This window comes from Barbus barbus (assembly GCF_936440315.1).
Source record: "Barbus barbus genome assembly, chromosome: 17".
Taxonomy (NCBI): Eukaryota; Metazoa; Chordata; class Actinopteri; order Cypriniformes; family Cyprinidae; genus Barbus; species Barbus barbus.
The window spans coordinates 13,829,276-13,850,560 of NC_136745.1; the positions used below are offsets into that span (position 1 = coordinate 13,829,276).

Below are 21,285 nucleotides of genomic sequence, written 5' to 3' on the forward strand. Positions count from 1 at the left end.
TCAGTTTATGTTAGAGGGACTGAGCGCTCTGGCAGTGGAAGTCGTCTCATGCTTTCCCGATTTAACCTGAAACATGCCATTAATACCCAGGAACATTCACGATGCATTTCAGTGATTAAAGTCTAATCGACTATAGCATGTCGTTTTCCAAAAGTCAAATCTGTCTAAATGTTCAGCCGGGTATGGTTTGAGATTCTAAACAATGACTGAACGCGAATCCAAAGCATTTACAGTAAGTGCTATACTATACGTTCCCTGGTAGCTACTCAATGGTGTTTCCATAGATGACAAAGCGCAGTAATATTCCATAACACTGTCAAACATCTCTTCTTTGAGTTAAACGGTGAGGAATCAAGTTGTCCTCCTGACTAGGGAATATGTTGCCTGTTATACTCAATTGATCAACTGAGAAATATTCAAATTTGACAAACCACGGGGTTATATGCAGCTGCATGACCTGATAATAATAATGATAATATAATTAAATGATAAATAAGAATTATTTATTATTATTAAAAGCCTGCCTGACAAATGTAAAATAGGCTACATCAAATAAATTATATTTTTAAAAAAATATTATATAATTTAAGTGAAATGTGTCGAGTAATTAGAGTTATTGCTCATACACAATATAACCACCAAATAAATCTGAATTGGGCAAACGCATTGTTAGGGATTTCTAGTGTTCTTTGGCATTATTGTGAATACCACCAATGACGCCTGATTAAACATGCATTAGGCTACAGATAGCCCTCCAGACTTCAGAACGTGAAAACGACCCCATGAGATAGGAAAAAAAACCTAAAAAAAAAAAACTAAATTTCATATTAAAATTAAAAGAGGTGACTAAAGCAAACAGTCCTCTTATTGTAACAACAATGCAGTCGTCTATTATTATTTTTTTTTATCAAGAGTGCTTCCCTCAGATTCTTAAATTCACACATTATTACTTTATTATTATTATAAATGATGTGGGCCTATGTTTGTAATTATTTTGCTTTAAAGGCATTCGCACTATATTCTTCTTGCTTATACAGGCTGAAAACGAAATCTTGCGTTCACCCTTCACACTACTCGAAGCGGCACAAAAGCAGCCTGTGTTTTTGAAAGACAAGTCCACAACAACACGATCCCCGTCTGCCCTGAACTGACACAAACGGAACATGACCCCAGTCCACTAATAAAACATTCTATTTTGTTCTGTATTTGAGAGGAGGTTGACGGTAAATAGTCACAGTCACTGCTCGAATTGAAGGGGGGCTGGGGGGATCCGGGACCCCCCATAAGGCATTAGGGACCCCCCATAAGAAGTAAAAAATAGACTTAGGGGGGTCCCTCAGACATTTTTACTTGGAGTAAGCCATTTAAAAGAAGAATAGTAGCTTATCTCTCTTTGTTGTGCAACATTAAATAGTATATAGTTATGCATATTATGATCAAATATATTGTTTATTTTGTATAAATTGTATATTGCGAGACTAACCCCCACCCCCACCAAAAAAAAAAAAAAAGTCTGATGGTGGGGACCCCCCATAAGACTTGATTCAATTCGAGCACTGGTCACAGTCATTAGAAACTTGGTACGTTGTGAAACATGCTGAAACTAAAACATACAAGCCAATTTAGGTCCATATGCCTATTAAAATACTTTCCATATGTTTTAGAGGAGGCTGAAGGGTCAACTCCCAAAGCCCAGCATCTGCAACATCACGTTAACTTCCAAACTAACACATTATGTTACACAAGACCAGAACATCTAAAAAGATTCACTAAAATGTCTCAAGATGCGCTTTTCGCAACTCTCCCGGACCGTGATATAATATTTCTGCGTCTGATGTCTCGGAAGCCCTACATGTTTAAAACGATATAAAGCCGTATTTGGTCAGTTACTTTCAATTGTTTGCCAGTTCTTTATGTCCATGGCGACAAGAACATGTATTTTGTTTTTACTCTTTTAGCCCTATAATATTTAGTATTCCGCGGAAAGGAACGCCGTAACATTGTAAAGCATCGTGTATCTTGCTATTGGAGTATAATATTCATTGATCCAATATAACACTTCTACAAACACTTGCATATACTTGCATTGTAGTTTAGAGCACACAAATGATCAAATATTCCCGAACATATTTGGGGTAGGGGGGTTGGCTGCAATGATATTTTGGATTAGGTCTAATAAAGGAATATATTACCACTGAAATTTATCTTTAAGATAATAATAATAATATATATATATATATATATATATATATAGATATATATAGGACTATGTATATATCTTGTCTTTGCACACAGTTTCAAAGTTAATTGAACTTCTAAGTATATATAATAAGTCTTTCTGTCATATTCAAGCGGTTGTTTCCACCTAGTGGCCATCAATAAATAAAATATATTAAAATAAATCAAAATAAAAAGCAAGCAATGTTTCTTGACAGGAAATTCATCATATCAAATAATCATGAAATTAGTTTGAGCATTTATAACTTTCTTGATGGTGTTTTTTTGGTGTTCTTCCATTTCATTTTTTATCTCACTCCCTTCAAAAGATGGTCTCCTGCAATCTTTCGGATCACAGAACCATTAAATGTGAAATGATTGATTGATATTAAATTAGGACCTCAAGAGTTTAAATATAAATTACTGGTATTTTCTCAGATCAGAGATTAGGCGGCTTGCACAAGCACTTTATATGGGTCATAAATTAAATAAATAAAGCACAACAGAAAATGTGTCTTAGACGATCCCAATACCACATGAGCTGGTCATTCATAAAATGCACAAGACTCTGTTATGGAAAAACTGACACAATAAACAAAATTGACTTAAGAAACAGGCTAAGCGATCATAGTCTCTACTAGACATCAGAAATAAAAGTGATAATTTGAGCAAACAGAATCATCACGAGGTTTAAATTATTAAGATTGTAAAGTGTATCAGAACTCATGACGTGAACAGTAAATAAAATAAGTATAGAACAGCTGAACATGATCAGGGTCATGCTATTGTTTGCAAGGTAAAGAGCTCCATCTAGTGTTCCAATAATGATCTGCAAGTCTGTCAATGACCTTAAGGAAGACATGCTGTTAAAACTGACAACATATCTGAGGCAACATATCTTAGAAATCCATAGATCATCACACCTGTAGCACTCACTCGAGAAGATTTTGTCATCCTTTCAAATTGGGAACATCCAATCATCATTTTGCTACAATTTTCACAAAAGAAAACAAAAAAAACCCTCTTGTATACTCTTATTTAGGCTGCAACTATTAATGAACATATTTAAGGGGGGAAAAAAAGTAGAAGCTCACAGTTCCAGGTTAAATGAAGTTCTAAATTAATTTATCAACCCATACATTATTCTGTCGTCAGATTCAAGCGGTCGTTTCCACCTAGTGGCCATCGAGATAAAAAATAAAAAATAAATAAATCAAGCAATATTTATTGCCAGGAAATTCATCATTTATGCGCTCTCTTTTCATATTATTATTGTCATATTATTATTCAATATACTGTATTACTGTGCTGTAACTGTTAGCTTACCAATATTTTACTTTTAAAATTTAACTGTCTTTTTGCAATAATTCATTGTATGTTTGTAAGACCATACATGTTTTAAAAAGTAACATGACTATTCACTCTTACAGGCAGAGGTTTGCACAACAATTTGAAATTCCAACAGTTAAGATCAATAAGGAGAAAATAAATGATTATTTGAATAAGAAATTAGAATGAAAACTCGTTTACCTTTTGAGATAACATAAAAGGTATCATAATCATAATTATCTTCCTGACTGTAAATGTAAACACAGCAAGCTTTTTCTGAAATCAAAAGTAGAGATACATTAAATATGCTAGTGTTAGTTAGTATTGTATAAGTATAGAATGTTTTTAAGTGTATGTATTAATTATCATAGACGTTTAAAAAATAATAAAGGTCTACATACTATTAATCATTTTCTGTTTGTGCTTCTCTAAACCAACCTGTTTAAAAATAAATCTTAAAGTCTGTTTGAAATATATATTATATATACTAATGTAACCAAATTAAACAAATATGAAATACTATATAGAAATAGAAATAGTTTATTCAAAAATTGAGTGCATTCAAACCTGGAACCAATTGTGAAACATCATTGGTTTTCCTGTGTCTCATCACCGACTGAAAAAGACATTCGCCTGTAACCAGTGAAATATATCGTAGTAGAGTCTGAGGCAGTCTTCAGCTGCTATGAGGGTGATAAATCTGACCTGAAATACATGAAAGAATGTAATGTACAATGTAAATATGTAAGCGTCTTGCAAGCATCCAACCTTCTTTATGCAACAGACATTAGTGTAATTAGACAGAATTCAATATACTAAATAAAAAGTATATATTTAAAATACAAAGAAAAAAAAAGGAAATGAATTGATCTCTGTGCGTGTGTATAGCCCATAAATCATATTCTGTAATTTAGTCTTGCAACAGTTTAACATGATATGTTGGCTGTGTTTATTTAGCTAGCCTATGCAGTATAGCCTACACTAGTCAACATTTGAAGTGGATCAAAATCTTTCATCAAAGTTGTCCTAAAACCTAAAACCAAAATGTCTTCTTGTCTTAGGACAACTTTTTTGAGCCACTTCAAATGTTGACTAGGTTACTGTATAATGTCTAATATTTATATGGGTTTTACAAACAGAAACAGAAATCTACCTATAAGCAACAGTAGAAAGTAAAAAAAAAAGTTTTTACAGCCAGGGTCACAAGGGAATCAAAACTGGTTTAGCTGGTAAACTCTTTCAAAACATTAAAATCATTACACTGTACATTCAAACCAGATTAAACGTGAGGACTGATTTACTGCTGTACATTCAGCGGCAAATCATTTATTGCCATGAACTTCTATGAGGTTCTTGCGTCATCTAGTGTTAAAAAATTAATGTGTTGCAAGATCATGAATGTGAAATCATTAAGAGGAAAGTTACAAACCTTCGTCCTTCATTGCAAGTCTGGTTTCCATCTGCAATTCCTAAAAAAACAGAATGCATATACCTGAAGACGTTTGTGCTACTGTTCATTTTGACCTTGTAAACGTTTCCTTGATTACAAATACAATTCATAAACTAGCTGAATGTTTTAGAATAAATGTTTATACATTTTGTAAATAAGAACAATATTTCAAACTGTTCCGAAGTAAAAAGATGTACTCCTGTCAAAAAAAGTGCTGCCTTCGATTTTCACCTGTTGAAGAAAACATACTACTTTGTAAAATAACCGTATCCTAGTTAACAGAATAAGAGTAATATAAATACAAACAGGTCAATAAGATTCATTTAAGCTGTAATGAACGCACAGATATTTTCACCTCTGAACAGCTTAATAGCTAGAGAAAGAGCTAGAGAATAATAATGTGATGTATAAAGTCTGCACAAACATTGCGAATGAAGGTCTGAGACCAGTGAAGATGTCACTTGTTTCATCAAAATGAGTTCTGTTTTAATCGCTCTGAGCAAAGAAACAGATCTAACATGTCACACTTGAAAACTAAAAATAAAGTGTTGGTCTATTGGGTCATGACATAAGCAAATATGTAATTAAAAGACAAACAATTTTATGCACAGTTTGTGAAGTTTTGTCCAGTTTATATATTAGATTAGATTAGATTAGATTAGATTAGATTAGATTAGATTAGATTAGATTAGATTAGATTCAACTTTATTGTCATTTATGCAGAGTACAAGTACAGAGCTAATGAAATGCAGTTAGCATCTAACCAGAAGTGCAAGAATATAGTGTTTTATATACATATAAGTGCAGAGTAAATGAAGATATGATTTACAGAATGTACAGTGGAATTGCTATATACAGTATTGAGCAGAGTATATACAGAATATAAATAGGAATGCAATGTAGGGATTGTATGTACATTATGAACAGAGCAATGTAGGATTATATATGCACATTATGAACAGCAGAAACGTTAGAACAGTGGTAATAAATAAATACAGCTGGATGATGTGCAAGTATTGATAGAACAATGTATTCTATGCAAAATAACAGTAGTGCAATATTTTATAGAAATAGTTTACTGTGCTTGTACAGTAACAACTTTAGACAGTTTATAGTGTAATAACTTTAACAATGTGCAGTCTGTGCAAAATATGAGTAGTGCAAATGCATGTGTGTAAAGTACTGTGACCAGTGCAGTAATAAGCAGGTGCAGGTTAGATTGGTGGTGTGGCGTTCAGAAGTGTCACAGCCTCGGGGAAGAAGCTCTTCCTGAGCCTACTAGTGCGAGAGCGTAGGCACCTGTAACGCCTGCCGGATGGAAGGAGGGTGAAAAGTCCATGGTTAGGGTGAGAGGCATTCTTGATGATGTTTCTTGCCCTGCCCAGACAGCGCTTATAATAAATGTTCTCAATGGAAGTTAACTGGGTGCCGGTGATCCGTTGAGCAGTTTTCACCACCCGCTGGAGTGCTTTGCGGTCAGATGCGGAGCAATTGCTGTACCATACTGAGATGCAGTTCGTGAGTATGCTCTCAATGGTACAGCGGTAGAATTCCACAAGGATCCTGGGATTCAGGTGAACTTTCTTAAGGCTCCTTAAGAAGTAAAGGCGCTGCTGTGCCTTTTTGACCAGAGTGGAGGTGTTATGGGACCAGGTGAGGTCATCAGAGATGTGGATGCCAAGGAACTTGAAACTCGACACACGCTCCACTACAGCTCCGTTGATGTAGATGGGTGTGTGTGCATGACTCCTAGTCCGCCTGAAGTCCACAATGATCTCCTTTGTCTTCTGGGTGTTTAGTTGTAGATTATTGGTGGCACACCACACAGCCAGGTGCTGCACCTCATCCCTGTAGGCTGACTCATCGTCATCCTTGATCAGACCTACCACCGTGGTGTCATCTGCAAATTTGATTATGGTGTTGGAGCCATAAGCCATAATATGATTACTCCGATAAGCATAATCAACTAACTGCAATCCATACATGATATTTTCTTAATAATGATATCAAAAATGATGACTTGAGTGATACAGAACTGTTTTAAGTGATACTAGAACAAATTTGTGTAATAACTTGATTTCTGCACTTTCTTTACTTGTTCATTATGCTTTAAATGTATCTATTCAAATTTCAATCAATTTTTCATTCAAAAATTATAAGCGAAATCATTCAGTATTCTTACTTTAACATTCCTTGTCAAATGTATCTCTTAAAATTTCAATACATTTTTCATTCAAAAATTATAAGTGAAATCATATTGTATTCTTATTGTAAAAAGCCTTGTAAATATTTTCAGTTAATTCCAAAATCAATTATTTTATTTTTTTTGGTATATTGATATTTCTGCTTGGCCTAAGAGAAAATTAAACAAGTGTCTCTGGTTCTTTTTTTAGACTTGACTAAAAAAACTAAACAAAAACAAGTAAATATTTTAATATGTGAGCACAAGCAGTAAAAAACACTTCTTGTTTATCAATTAAAAATTATTTATCTTTGATTGCAAAAAAGGACAGCTGTCTTACAGTGAAAGACAGCATTGACTGCAATTATATAATATAATACAATAGATAACAACCCCAACAAATTAGAAATAAAAAAAATTCTAGGTCCAAAAGAATTTAAACCATAGTTTTTACTGTAGATTAAAACCTCTGCATAACAGGTTTGAATATAGATGTGGTCTGTCCCAACACCTCCTTCCTCCAACCTTTGATTTCATAATCAGCACATAAATCAGCAGGTGGCCTACAGGCTGTCTGCAGAGGACGTTCTTTCACTATCTAAACCGTGATGACTCAAGTTTGAGAGGGTCTGGTCTGTACCTGAAAGGAAGTCAAAACAAAGGTTGTGAATCTTTAAAGTAGATGTATTTATTTATTTATTTTAGGCTTGTTCAACAGGGATTTCAAACATTTCAAAAGCAGTTACAAATTTAGTCATACAATGCACAGCATAAATGAGAACACCCCCTCTGAATACAAAAGATGTATTTTCTTAATGATCAATAATACAATTTATGGAAAGATGGCAAAATTGAAATTCATTAAACATACACTTAAAAAAGAGAAATATGTCATTAATATCTGTAAATTAGCCAATTTAGTTTAAATGAAGGATTGCAGAAATGAGTACACCCTACATTTAATTCAACAGATGTATCATAGTACTTAGTATGTCCTCCATAATACTTCTCTGACCCTTCTTGGCACTGAGTGTACAAAGTGTCACATCTGTCTTGTTTAACCCATGAAGGATGACCTCCTTAAATGCCCTGGTCTTCAATGGGGAGTGTTCCTCAATTCCCCAAGAGGTGCTCAAGTGTTAAGACTGGGTGAAATACATTGTCCTCAGAAGGATTTTCACCCTGAGAGAATGCATATCATCATTGTCATGTTGAAAAAATGGCCAACAATGCAGGTAATGAGGAGAGGACAGCATCTTCTGTTTCACACAGTGGTGTGTGAATTCATGACAGCACTGATAAAGCACAACTCCCTCACACCTTCAGCACTAATGAGCTTTAATACATCATTGAACTTCACTGTGGGAACCAGACACTACTTCTCCTCTAGCAACACCATTGGATGCTTTTAGATCTGAAATGATTGACTTGGATTGTATGGATTCCCAAAAGTCTACATTTTGTAAAAACGGGCCTTGGAAAAGGTTAAATTAATTTATTGTGCTACAGTAGGTAGTTCCAGTGTGGACATACAACAATCATGCATGTCACTTTTGCAGGATGCATCTTACTCTGTGAGATAAACAAAGCTTTTGCCAGCTCTGAGACACTTGCTTGGTATTTTTCTTGCTCTTTTTCTAGTAAATAATCTCTCATCACTAAATGAAAGCTTAAGGTGATGGCCTGATTATTTCAGGGGCCTTACCACAGGTCCATTGGTTTTGAATTTCACTGTATAGGCTATTTAAAAAAGGAAAAAAGGGCATAATTTCTACCTTACAAGTACCATCAAGCAACACCTTTGTAACTTCTTTACCCCTAATGGGTTCATAATAATATTAATAATATGGTAATAATATGCAGGGCCGTAGCTGGGGTTTGCGGGGCCCCGGTGCAGGTTGTACCAGTGGGCCCTGTTTGAAATTGTTTAATTTGTATGTTCGTTCTATTTATTCATTTGTGCTATTTACACAATGTTTAAGTTTTTTCAAGTTTGTAGGTGTCCTGGTACAGAAACCGAATAATCAAATGTAAAATAGCACTGCATAGTCTTCACTGTAAAAATTACATATACAGTCAAACCAAAATTTATTCAGACACCTTCAGCATTTCTCACATTATCAGTTTATTCACTATAGTTTAGAAAATGGTAATAAAATAAGACAAGAATTCAGAGTTAAACTGCATCAGAACAAATTAATCTTGATAATGTCAGATAACTTTGATAAATGGATATGACAATATTTACACAACTATCAATACTTTGTTGACCACCAAGCAATGCTTAATTTTGTTCAGTCTGTGGTGTAAAAAGGTTGCATTAGCAATTAAAGAAAAAACACTTAAAACATGGTCAGGTCTGTGTCTGAATAATTTTTCAAGTGTCTGAATAATTTTTTCTCCCAATTTTTTTTAATCAATTTTACTGGTAGTCCACTGTATGCAGAATTTTTGGGTATAATATGTCACAGTTTACTTTATTTTGCTATACTCACTTACATAAATTAACTATAGTGTCCTGCACCCACTAGTAAAAAAAAATATTTAAAAAAATTAGATCTGGTGTCTGAATAATTTTTGGTTTGACTGTGAATTAATTATTATTAAAACTACGAAGTAATTCAGTCAAGAGCAGTGATTCTTTCTTTCATTTTCTTGGATTACCATTAAGGACACCGACAGCAGCTAGTAAATTAGGCACGGTCACTTTAAGAGACATTGCATCCTTTATAATGATGCACATCCAATTTCTTTGTGAATGGGTGCCATCAGAATGAGAGTGCAAACGGCTGATTAAAACATCAAATTTATATGATTAGTCCATCAATTAATGTCTTGTGATGTTAAAAGCTGCGTGTCTGAAACAAATTTTTAACTCAAACCGCAACTTCTGGCCAAAATACTAATCCATAATAACGCTTCCTCAGTGGAAAAGTCCATCCCTTGTTGTCCTTTCACATTAAAATCCATCAACATATTTGTTTAAAACTGTTTTGAATGTTTTCATTATAAAGGGTGGTTGATCTGTGCATATTTCTCTCCTGATTCAGACGAGACAAGAAAGCAATATTAGAGGACCCATATTTTAGTTACAAGCAACAGTTTGAACTAGAACTTGTCTTGATTGTTTCCAACAAACACGCAGCTTTAAAATACGTTGATTGATGGACAGTAGTCGTACTGTACTTCTGATGGCACCTATTCACTGCAGAGGATCCATTGATGAGCAAGTGATGTAATGTCACATTTCTCCAAATCTGTTCCAGTGAAGAAACAAAAGCTCAATTAGGGGTAGACTGAGTACATTTGAGACATGTGTAGTGTTGAAACACCTTAAATAACTTGTGTACACAAGAACCCAGAGTCATGATTTATGCTCCACACATGTGTATTAGTGTTCTCTTTGATCGTGGGAAATTTGAAATGTGTGCCTCTTTCCACTCCAAAGATATTGCCAAAAGTTTTTTTTTCCAAGGTGGGATTTTCATTTCACTATATGTCCCTTCCACAATGCATAGCTTATTATTCTTTCATGATTGTTAAACTCAACATATATCATTGCACACATTAATTTGTGCTCTAAAAATATACATATTTTAGGACATTGTGCCATGCAAGGTCTTTTCATAATCTAGAGAAATGTACGAGCATGTCAGTGGGGTACGGTTGAGACACATTGTATAAATTATACCCGGATTGGTGTGCTATTGTTGTATTGTACTTTTACACACATGCTATGTAAATTCTGTTAAAAAATTATATTTGTGATATTTCTGTGATATGTCTATTATTAATGTACATATTTTCTAACATGAATGTTAAAAGGATAACATAGCAATTTAAGAAATATACAAGGTGGTAAAGTGGGTACAGTTGAGACACCCTTTATAGGTTGCTATGTACTGTATACAGTAACAGTTCAATCATAGAAAATAAAATGCATACAGAGGCTGTGTGTGTTTGTGTACTGGTATGGGGACCAAATGTCCCCACAAGTAGAGTAATACCAGTAAATTCACCTTATGGGAATATTTTTAGGTCCCCATGATGAAACAAGCTTATAAATCATACAGAATGATTGAAAAATGTAAAAATGTGTAAAGATCCGAGTGATGCGTAGGTTTAGGGGTAGGGTTAAATTATATACAGGTATGTATATTGTCATTTTTACTGTTATGTTTACATTTGTACTGTTTGCCATATATTTTTGTAGTGTTAAATATTTGCTCCTGTTTTGTTTAACTGAATCTGAATTAAATAAAGCAAATAAATGCATTTATTTTTAAACTGTAATTATTTAAAACTGTAATTTTGTCATTTATTACATTTGCTATAAATGGTTAGACAGCTTTAGAGCATTAAGAATGGGTGTCTCAACTGTACCATGCTACTGTTTCAACTGTACACCATATGGGACAAAAATGCACCTCATGTTTATGAGCTAATTGTGGAAAATATGAACTACTTATGACTATTATCAATTTATGATATTTTAGTACACAAACAAAATAAATATCATGTGAAAAATCACTTCATTTCAGCATCTAGTTTTTGTGTAGTGATGAAAAAAGCAGAAAGTGTCTCTACTGTACTCAGTCTACCTACATCTTGGATGGTAAACAATTTGGGTGAACTATTCCTAATGTGTAATATTTTTATAGCTCAGAAGAGTTACAACGTATCATTTAGGTCATAACAATTTTAAATTCCCAAGATGAAATTGTTCCTGGAACAACATGTGACTTTGACTTCCTCTCTATGTAGGAACTAGGCAGCTCACTAGGTTTTGAGACGCCTACTAAAATAAGAGAAAGTAACCCTGGCACAAATCCTCATGTAGGACTGTTTCGTAATGTCTTTTCCTCAATGTTAGTCACTGCTTCCAGCATTTAACATAACATTTCCGTAAACTGATGCTGTGCATAGACGTCAGGATAGAGGGAGTGAGAAAGAGGACATTTTGTAAAGAGAGCGAGCGAGCGAGAGAGAGAGAGAGAGAGAGAGAGAGATCAGAGGAGGTGGAGACACACACATACCTATACAAGTGTTCAGTGTGGAGCGCAGGCCTTCCTGTCCATTATCAATATAACTTTCATTCTCGTCAGGATTATTATCTGTCGGACAGCTGGGATTCTGTTGGTCCATTTTAACGGCTTATTTCGTTCGTTTCCGCTTCGGACTCGTCGGGTGTCTGGCTAGCGAGCATAGCTAGCCGCAGCTAGCCGGATAAATCTCTTTCCTCGGCCTCAAGAGCCCATTACACACAGAAAATGGCATTAAAACGAATTCACAAGGTAAATCGTTATATTTTATGTTATTTGTTTTAAATTCGCTACATAAACCGTTTTGGGGTTTGCTTGATGTGTAAAAGATATAACTTAGACGTTAGCAAATGCTATGAGGATAGCAGGCTTTGATATGAAGCTTTGCTGTTTTTGTTTTTATTATTAGTATTGTTGTTGTTCGTTTTAATGTTGTTTGTTGTATTATTGTTTCTTTAATTTCAGTGCTGACATTGTTATTCAATTATCTATCTATCTATCTATCTATCTATCTATCTATCTATCTATCTATCTATCTATCTTATCTATCTACATTTATACCCCGTAATAACAGGTGCCACACTGTAATAAATAGCTTTACAGCATTTCAGTCTAATATAGCTATTTACAACATTTCTTATATCAAGAAAGAGGAAATACTGGAATCCGATATTACAAGGTGGATAAGGAGGATTTTATGTGGATGTGTTTCCTCTGTGAGTCACATCCAGTTAAACAAAACCTTATGTGATTTCTCATGCTTGAACTCATGGTGTTGATTCAGATAAATACAATTTATGAATCATCTCTGTCACAGACATTACTAGTTGGGACAGGATTTGCAGGATTAACTGGTTTAGTGTAAATATTATGGGCATATAACACTGGCTTCTTATAATTTCTACTGATTCTTATTAGTTCTTACTAATATCATCCCTTGTATTAGTGACGTTTTTTCATTTTGGTAAAGGCAACAACTTTGCGACATTGCTAGAAGTTCTTCCTGGAAAGCTACTACAAGCGCTCAATACTCCAGTTAGAAATATCCAGCCCATACCAGTGTGAAGTAGTTGCACAATAGTTTTTGAGCTTGGCGACTGGATGATTTTTCCCTTTTTCGCTGACTTTGAGAGCTTCTATGAATTAGACTGACAGCAGATTGTTTGTGGGCTGATGGCCAAATACTTGTGTGGCTTGTTACTCCCATGTCAAGCAGTTTTCAGGACTTTGGCTTGTTTAATAGGGAAATGTGAAGTATGGCAGAAACTGAAAATTGAGCTGAGAATTTTAGGACAGCATTTATGCCAAGTGGGCACACAGACGTCTGGTTGAAAATACCAGTCGTGTATCTCTAAAGTGATGGCAGGGCTGGTTTATTCCCCACACCCTCATCTGAAGTATGCAGACATAAAAATAGCTGCCACTAGTGCTGATGTTCACACTGTCCTATATTGGTTAGCTGAATTGGTGTCGTACATTGATTCCCAAGAAGGCTCACCTCCACGTCATCCACGCTGCTCATTAAGGATGACAGAGAATGAAATTAACCGTACTCCTTGAAACACTTGTAATTTGGATGTCTGTGTGTTATTTTTTTGTTAATTTTTTTCTGCCATATAACAATTATCTGAAATGTTTACAAATTAAGAATAGCCTTGATTTAACTTTATAACCCTGTTGTTCTTATGTGGATTGTGATACTGTTTAGTTCCTAGTTTGGTTAGTTCCTCATTAGTAGCTCAGAGATCGAAGCGAATCTTAGACTTTAATACAGATTTTTCACTTTATAAAGCTAAATTATTATAATTAGAAGAATTCAGATTCAGTTTTCTTAAAACTAGAGTGAGACCAATAATCTTTTTTTGTTGTTGTTCTTAATAAAGTGTTTTTATTCTTGCAGTCTAATATAACAAAGTAGAAATACATTTGGTTCTTCATTTTGTTGGAGGAAAATAATCAGTACTGGTATCAGCTGAAAAAATTTGTGGTTTAATTTTTAATAATCCCTCAGGTTTGAGCAACTGATGTTCTTATAAGTCACTTTTATATAACGCTTTATACAATACAGATTGTAGTATTAAACAAAAAATAACAGTCAATGATACAATCAAATATGACTAATTTTGAAAAGCAGGTCTAACAAGATGATAGTGTTTTATTATTAATCAAAATTAATTTGTTTATAAGAGCTCTACAGAAGACAATATTGTTGTTCTTCAGCTCGAGTCAGTTCAGTGTTGTTTCAATTCAGTTCAATCGATGTTGCAAAATGTTAATCATGCAACACATTCAATTCAGCTATAAAGAATAGTAATTTGTAGTGTCAACTGGTTTTATATTCAGAGATGCGCAGTCAGTCAACAATATTATGAACTAAACAGTCTACCTGTGTTTGTGTTGATGTTTCCACCTTAGACACCCTCATCATCAAAGAAACCTCTGACCTCTATTTCCTGCCTGCTTACATGCACAGGCAAGTGCCGCCAGAGGGTTGTCTGCACTTCGCTTACATGAATTCTCAGAAATGTGCTATTTTCTCAGAAGTGGTTTATATAGTCACTGTATTTTCTCATAAAGAGAGACCAAAAGCTCTAGAACGGTAGTTATTTCCTTGTTGTCTTAATGCCTAGGTGTGGCTAGAGATTAGAGAACTGGTTTATTATGCCAACATTTGTCATTATTACCTAAACCAGTGCTAAACCAGCACTTACCTTATTGTGAAGACCCATTTCACCTAGAAATGTAGCTAGGGCTGGGTATCGTTCAAAAATTTTAGATACCGATTCCGATACTTTGACTTCGATACCGGCTCCTGAACGATACTTTTTTTAATATCAATTTGAACAAGATTACATTATCTACAAAAAAAAAAACTTTGCTTTTATTTTTTTCAGCTTGCTGACATTTAAAAAGACTCAGACTCATCTCCTGAGACACTGCACAAAGGAACAAAATATATCCAACGCAATAAATCAGTGCAAATAGTTTTAATAAAGCTCAAATAGTTTTCACTTTACACATCTGTTATGTTTACACTAGTTCGTGTTCGTTTTAGAACGCATAGCTCCTCAGACAGACTCATCATTTAATTTTCCACTGATTTACTGATGCACATTAGCACGTTCTAGCGCTGTCTACCTATATAGGCCTAACGTTATATGACTCGTTATATATCTCTCTTCAGCAATGGCTGTTCTGACTCAGAGGAAATACCATAATTCAGCAACATTATTTGGCCAAAACACACATTAGACGTCAAACGGAAGTTATTACAAACACTCGATGGTGGTTTAAAGTGAGTTTTGAGTAAAAGCAGGATATAAATCTTATTTATTGTCTTATGTAGCATGATGCTACAGTGTCTGTGCATGAATGGTCACGTAACGCACGCTTTCGGTGTAGTATAGACGGAGATCTTTTCTGAAACAGTGGAAACGCCAGTATGGACGAGGATTGCTTTCATTTTAAAACAAAAACACACCAGTGTAAACGTAGCAAGGGGGTTGGGATGCTGTCACACTACAGCCTCACATGTGAGCCACATCTTTGAGCGTAACCGGTGTAAACTAGTAGGTGTGTTCGACTTGACGTGGACCGACTGTGCAGACCGATCGGTGTATTACAGTACTATGAGAGCTATAGAGAGCAGACTGCTCCGTACTCTTTCAAATCACTCTCGCGGATGACAGGGCTCCGCTTATAGTCGAACACACCTAGTGCTTCAGCCTTATTTGCACACTGACGTTGACGAGATTAACCCCTTAGGTATCGAATTTTGGTATAGAACGACAAGACGTTTTTCGATACTCAATGGTATCAAGGCAATTCGGTCGGTACCTAAAAAGTATCAAACTCGATATGTAGCCAAAGCAAAAACATTGAAACCTGTACTACTGCCTGAAGACCTTGATGACTAATTACTCGCCCTCATGTCATTCCAAACCCATAAGACCTCTGTTAATCTTCGGAACACAAATTAAGATATTTTTGATGCATTCTGAGAGCTGTCTGACCCTCCCATAGACAGCAATGGAATTAACACGATCAACATCCAGAAACGTAGGAAGGAGATTGGTAAAATAATCCATGTGACATCAGGGGTTCAACCGTAATTTTATGAAGCTACGAGAATGCTTGTTGTATGCATAGAAGACAAAAAAATGACTTTATCTCAACGATTCGTCTCCTCCGCGTCACTGTAGCGCCATTTTGGAAAGTATCCACTGAGCGTAAACAGTGTATGCTGTTCTGTGTCAGCCGCACCACACGGATACGCTGTTTTCATTCATATCAAAGCATAAATAAACGTAGAAAACGTATCCATGTGGTGTGGCTGACACAGAACAGCATATGCTGTTTGAGTTCAGTGGATACTAGATGTTTGTGGCTTTTAGGTAACTGTGAGGAAACCAAAAGTACATTTTGCTCAATCAAACTCTGATGTTCTTCGTAAAGTTGCATTAACATGATGACACTACTGTCGTTTCCTGCCTGTGGTTTTTCCAGAGTGGAGAAAGCTGTCAATATTCAGATCAGTGAGGGTGAGAGTGAGTGAAATTATAGGATAATCTGTCCACTGTTCCCATCTAATCCTGATGACACATGAGTCAACACTTTGATTGTTCTCCAGAATCAACAGTTTGGGCCTCTGGGACAGACGAGCCATCTTGTGACAGGTCATAAATTGCATTATATGTCTGGGAGATCAGTGTAAAATCTGGATTAAAATGAAAGGCTCATCAAGTCTATTTCCTACAGAGACATCCTAGATTTCAGCTGCTTAAGTGTCTAAATGTGGATTTTAATAAAACCAGTTAAATGACACAATGACTGATAATGTACTTTGAGTCAAAATCAGATTGTTCATCCAGCAAATTAAAAGAGTCTATCCATCAGAGTATGGTACAATTGGGGCATTATAACTGGTGTCATGTCTCACTTATGCCCTAATAGTGGCATAAGACTTATTGTAAAATCCTACATTTTTAAATTAGTCATTTTCTACGTAACATTATGAACCAGCTGTTTGACTGAATGTTTGCACTGAGTATGTCTTGTAGAAGCCTGTTTTTTTTATTATATATGTGTGTGTGTGTATCTTGCAGTTCTGTCCATTTCCTCCCCTAAATTCTAGGCTTACATCTCTCTTTTTTTTCTCTAAATTTTGAGTTTACATCTCACAATTCAGTTTTTTTTTTCACCACAATGTAACAAATGTAATTGAGTTCTTGACTTTTTATCTCAAAATTATGCATTTTTATTTTGCAATACTGATTTTAAATCTTGAAATTCTGAATTGTGATGTTTAAACTTGGAGTTAAAAAAACAATTAAAAGGTAACAATTACCTTTTTATTTCTTTCTTTATTATTTTAAGTCAAGAAACAAGCTTCTATAGTCTTGTGTATTGCTTACATATATTTCTTAAAACCAAGCAGTTTATTATTTATTCAAGAAAAATTGGTTATACAAGGTTTTCAATTGCCCAGTGTAGCGACACACAATTTAGACTTTTTTTTTTTTTTTTGGCAAGTTCCAAGTAGTCTCTCAAATAATATAAGGTTATGAAACTACATGTAAAAGAATTATAAAAGCACATGATAATTTTAAAGATAGAATTCCCTTTAAAATAGTTTTAGTTTAGTATAAAATGTCACAATGCAGGATATATCAGATTCCAAAAGTAATTTCACGTCACCTAGCTTTATGTAATGCTGTCAATAATTTGTATGTCAGTCTTTTGACTGTAACTAAAATCTTTTATATATTAAGATATAGGCCTATAGAAAACAGATTATAGAAGCAATGCAAAGGGTTTTTCATTTTGATGTTTTGTTTCAAGAATGAAATGTATAGAAACTGTATGGATGGATGAAAGACAACATAGTTGATTGGATGCCCAGAATTTATTTTGAAAAATTCTGTGCACTACTGATGCATCATCTCTCTCTTTCTTTCTCTCTTTAGGAACTGACTGATCTGGGCCGGGACCCTCCAGCGCAGTGCTCAGCAGGACCGGTTGGAGATGACTGTGAGTTATTTTGCTCTTTGTTTTCATTACCTGCCTCAGAGCATGTCACTGAACTCAACTTAATGAGACGTTTCTGATTCTTTATTTGCAGTGTTTCACTGGCAAGCAACAATTATGGGACCTGTAAGTGGATATGTTCTTATTTGCATATACATATTAATGATGAATTGTGACATTTATTTGCATGTGATGTCTGCATTGTTTTACCACTGCATTCACTATCAAGTCATTTTGTTTTGTTGTTTCCTTACAGAATGACAGTCCATATCAAGGGGGGGTGTTTTTCTTGACCATTCATTTTCCTACAGACTACCCTTTCAAACCACCTAAGGCAAGAATAATTAACTATTTAAACAACCTATGGGTTATTATGGCTGTAAGATTGAGATTGTTTCATGATATTTTGTATTCCCAGCAGTTTTTTTTGCACATACTGTAGTCAGATGCCACAACCGAAACCTGCTGATATTCTGAAGATGTATTGTAAAATATCAGTGGTAGGTTTGAAATGTATGTGGTCTGATAGTCTGTTTCACCCTCTAATTTATAGGTTGCATTCACCACAAGAATTTATCACCCAAATATTAACAGTAATGGCAGCATCTGTTTGGATATTCTAAGGTCGCAGTGGTCTCCTGCGTTAACTATCTCTAAAGGTGAGCCAACAAAAAACAAGAGCATTGAATGTACCTTTTTCTTAAGAGTCTTTTTATGGGATCGCCAAGATGTGCACTGATAATGTTTATGTCATGTGCCAACCTCTCTCTTCTTTCTGTTGCAGTTCTATTGTCCATCTGCTCACTGTTATGTGATCCAAACCCAGATGATCCATTAGTGCCAGAGATAGCACGTATCTATAAAACAGACAATGAAAAGTAAGTATATCCTCATAAATAAAATCTTTAAAATGATATATTAAAAAACAACAAAGACAGTTTTACAGTTTTAATCTAGGCTGATTATTCTTTAGCTGGTGTGAATAATAGAGATACCTTTTAAGTAGTGTGAATTGCTAGTTTTATGTCTCCTCTCAGGTATAATAAACTAGCCAGGGAATGGACAGAGAAATATGCCATGTTATAGGGGTTAAGGTGAGCAAGGTATCATGGGAGAGTGTCTTTGTGTGAGCATGAAAGGTTTACTAATCTCTAGACGTCACCAGGTTGCAGCACTGTTGGTCACTGGTTGGCATTCCTACTACTGGATGCACTACTGTTATTGATGGTCTTCATAACTGGATGCAGCTTTTTAAAATTGTATTATCAGAAATAAATGCAGTTTTACCAAGCATAATTGACTTCTCTCAAAACAAAAAATCTCCCTGACCCCAAATTTTTTGAATGGTGGTGTATAACTGGTCATTTTTTAAATTTTATTTTTTCTGTTTACTAAAATTAATATTGTGCATGGGACATGTTTGCAAATAAACTGGTGTGATTCATAACTCAAAAAATTATTTTTGTTCCTGCAAAATCTTTATTTCTGCATTATTAATTTGGTTGTGATTTAATTCATTTCCATGACTTCATTTCTATGAAAAGTCCACTGGAAAGGTTCTATAGAAATTCTGTGGCTCACATACCAGCCAGTTATAGTCCATTTATGTATTTTTTTTTTTGTATGGTTTTATCATAGGTTTAATGACAAATGTTTAGTTGAGGTAAACAGTTCAGGCTTTTACTATCACCAAAGTAAACAACAGATGTAATGTTTGGAGTTGCAGTGTAGACATGAAGAGGATGCCACTGTGTTTGACCTTGAGCCGTTTCTGCACTCTGTGTTCATGTTGGCGTGAGCCAAGTTGGCAGACAGTCCGCTTACCCAGCATGTGTGACACTGCCTCTGCAACAGCGTTAATTTCTCTTTCATTCTCTTTCTCTCACACAGGTACAACAGAATAGCTCGGGAATGGACTCAAAAGTATGCCATGTGATACCTGAAGAACATCAGACCAATCTGCAGTATAGCTGGAAAAAAAAACTTTTTTTCTCATCCCCTCAATGAATTGACAATTCCCCGTGTATTCAGACCATATCAGTTCTGCTTGGTTATTTTGACCCCCTTCAACCTTCATTCACATGCTGTAAAAAGACCACGATATTGCCAAGATCACCAACTTTATGTTCAGAAAAATGCTCGTGTCAAAGAAGCATGTTTTAACTACGAGCTCACCCATTTTTTATTGAGATAAGAAAAAGAAAAAAAACATAACTAACGTGAAACCATCGAACGCTTCTGACTCACGCCACTGGCTAGAGGTGCTACTTAAGAAAAAGAAACAACGATTCTGCAGGTGCCAGCGTACCTCAAAGTCGATCTGTTGCTCGGTTGGCCTTCATGTTTTTATATGCTTTTACAATAGCAATGAGAACTATGGTCTGTGAAATATATTCTTGCTTATAACTGACTGTTTCTTACCAAATCAGTCACGTCATTGTATCAGCAGTTACGAAAAAATATATATTTTGCATGTTAATGGAACAATTAAAGTAATTGGTCTGTGGTCTGCCAAAAATGAATATCTGCAGACAATGTTAAGCGAATACATGTCCACTTTTAGAGTCTGAGAACTTATTTTGTTACTCCTTTTCTCTCCTCTTTTTGATGTTTTTAGAATGGGGAGCTATTAGTTCGTCTATCCTCCTAAACCCTGTTCTCTCATTGCACTGAATTTATGTGATTGGAAGCTCTCAATGGATGACCGATCAACTAATAGCTCTACTAGCTGTTCATTTTGTTTGCTCAATAAAGTTGCTAAACTATCATTTGGTGTTTCCTTCTGCAATGCCACTGAGAGAAGTTCTTGCTTGTCATCACAATTGTACTTGATTCAGTTCACTATATTCAGCGTCTTATGGCAAGCCATTTTAACTTAAAATGTATTGCATGTCATAATGTCTGGGACATTAATCTGGTACCATAACATTAAGTGAATGAACTGAATTTGACACGGTAGTGGTCGACACATGTTTCTGGATCTCGCTGAGATCTCCCAACAACTGCTGGACTTTTATTAGTTCTCTGAAGGAGGAACC

The 21,285-nt window shown here is 35.1% G+C and overlaps 1 protein-coding gene across 3 annotated transcripts; it reads left to right on the forward strand.

Moving 5' to 3' along the window:
• The first annotated feature begins 11,938 nt into the window (after positions 1 to 11,938).
• Positions 11,939 to 21,052, forward strand: LOC306883580 (ubiquitin-conjugating enzyme E2 D2-like). 3 transcript variants are annotated; one of them, XM_079438948.1, is made up of 8 exons: positions 12,143 to 12,472; positions 18,187 to 18,250; positions 18,342 to 18,373; positions 18,504 to 18,581; positions 18,801 to 18,906; positions 19,032 to 19,125; positions 19,285 to 19,341; positions 20,138 to 21,014. In XM_079438948.1, exons 1-7 carry the CDS (start codon positions 12,449 to 12,451, stop codon positions 19,331 to 19,333), a joined length of 447 nt encoding a protein of 148 aa, XP_079295074.1. In that variant the 5' UTR covers positions 12,143 to 12,448; the 3' UTR covers positions 19,334 to 19,341; positions 20,138 to 21,014. The 3 variants fall into 3 exon arrangements, with proteins under 3 accessions (XP_079295075.1, XP_079295074.1, XP_079295076.1); XM_079438950.1 differs by lacking the exon at positions 19,285 to 19,341 and adding an exon at positions 14,636 to 14,693 and having other exon boundaries at positions 12,170 to 12,472; XM_079438949.1 differs by lacking the exon at positions 19,285 to 19,341 and having other exon boundaries at positions 11,939 to 12,472; positions 20,138 to 21,052.
• The last annotated feature ends 233 nt before the right edge of the window (positions 21,053 to 21,285 follow it).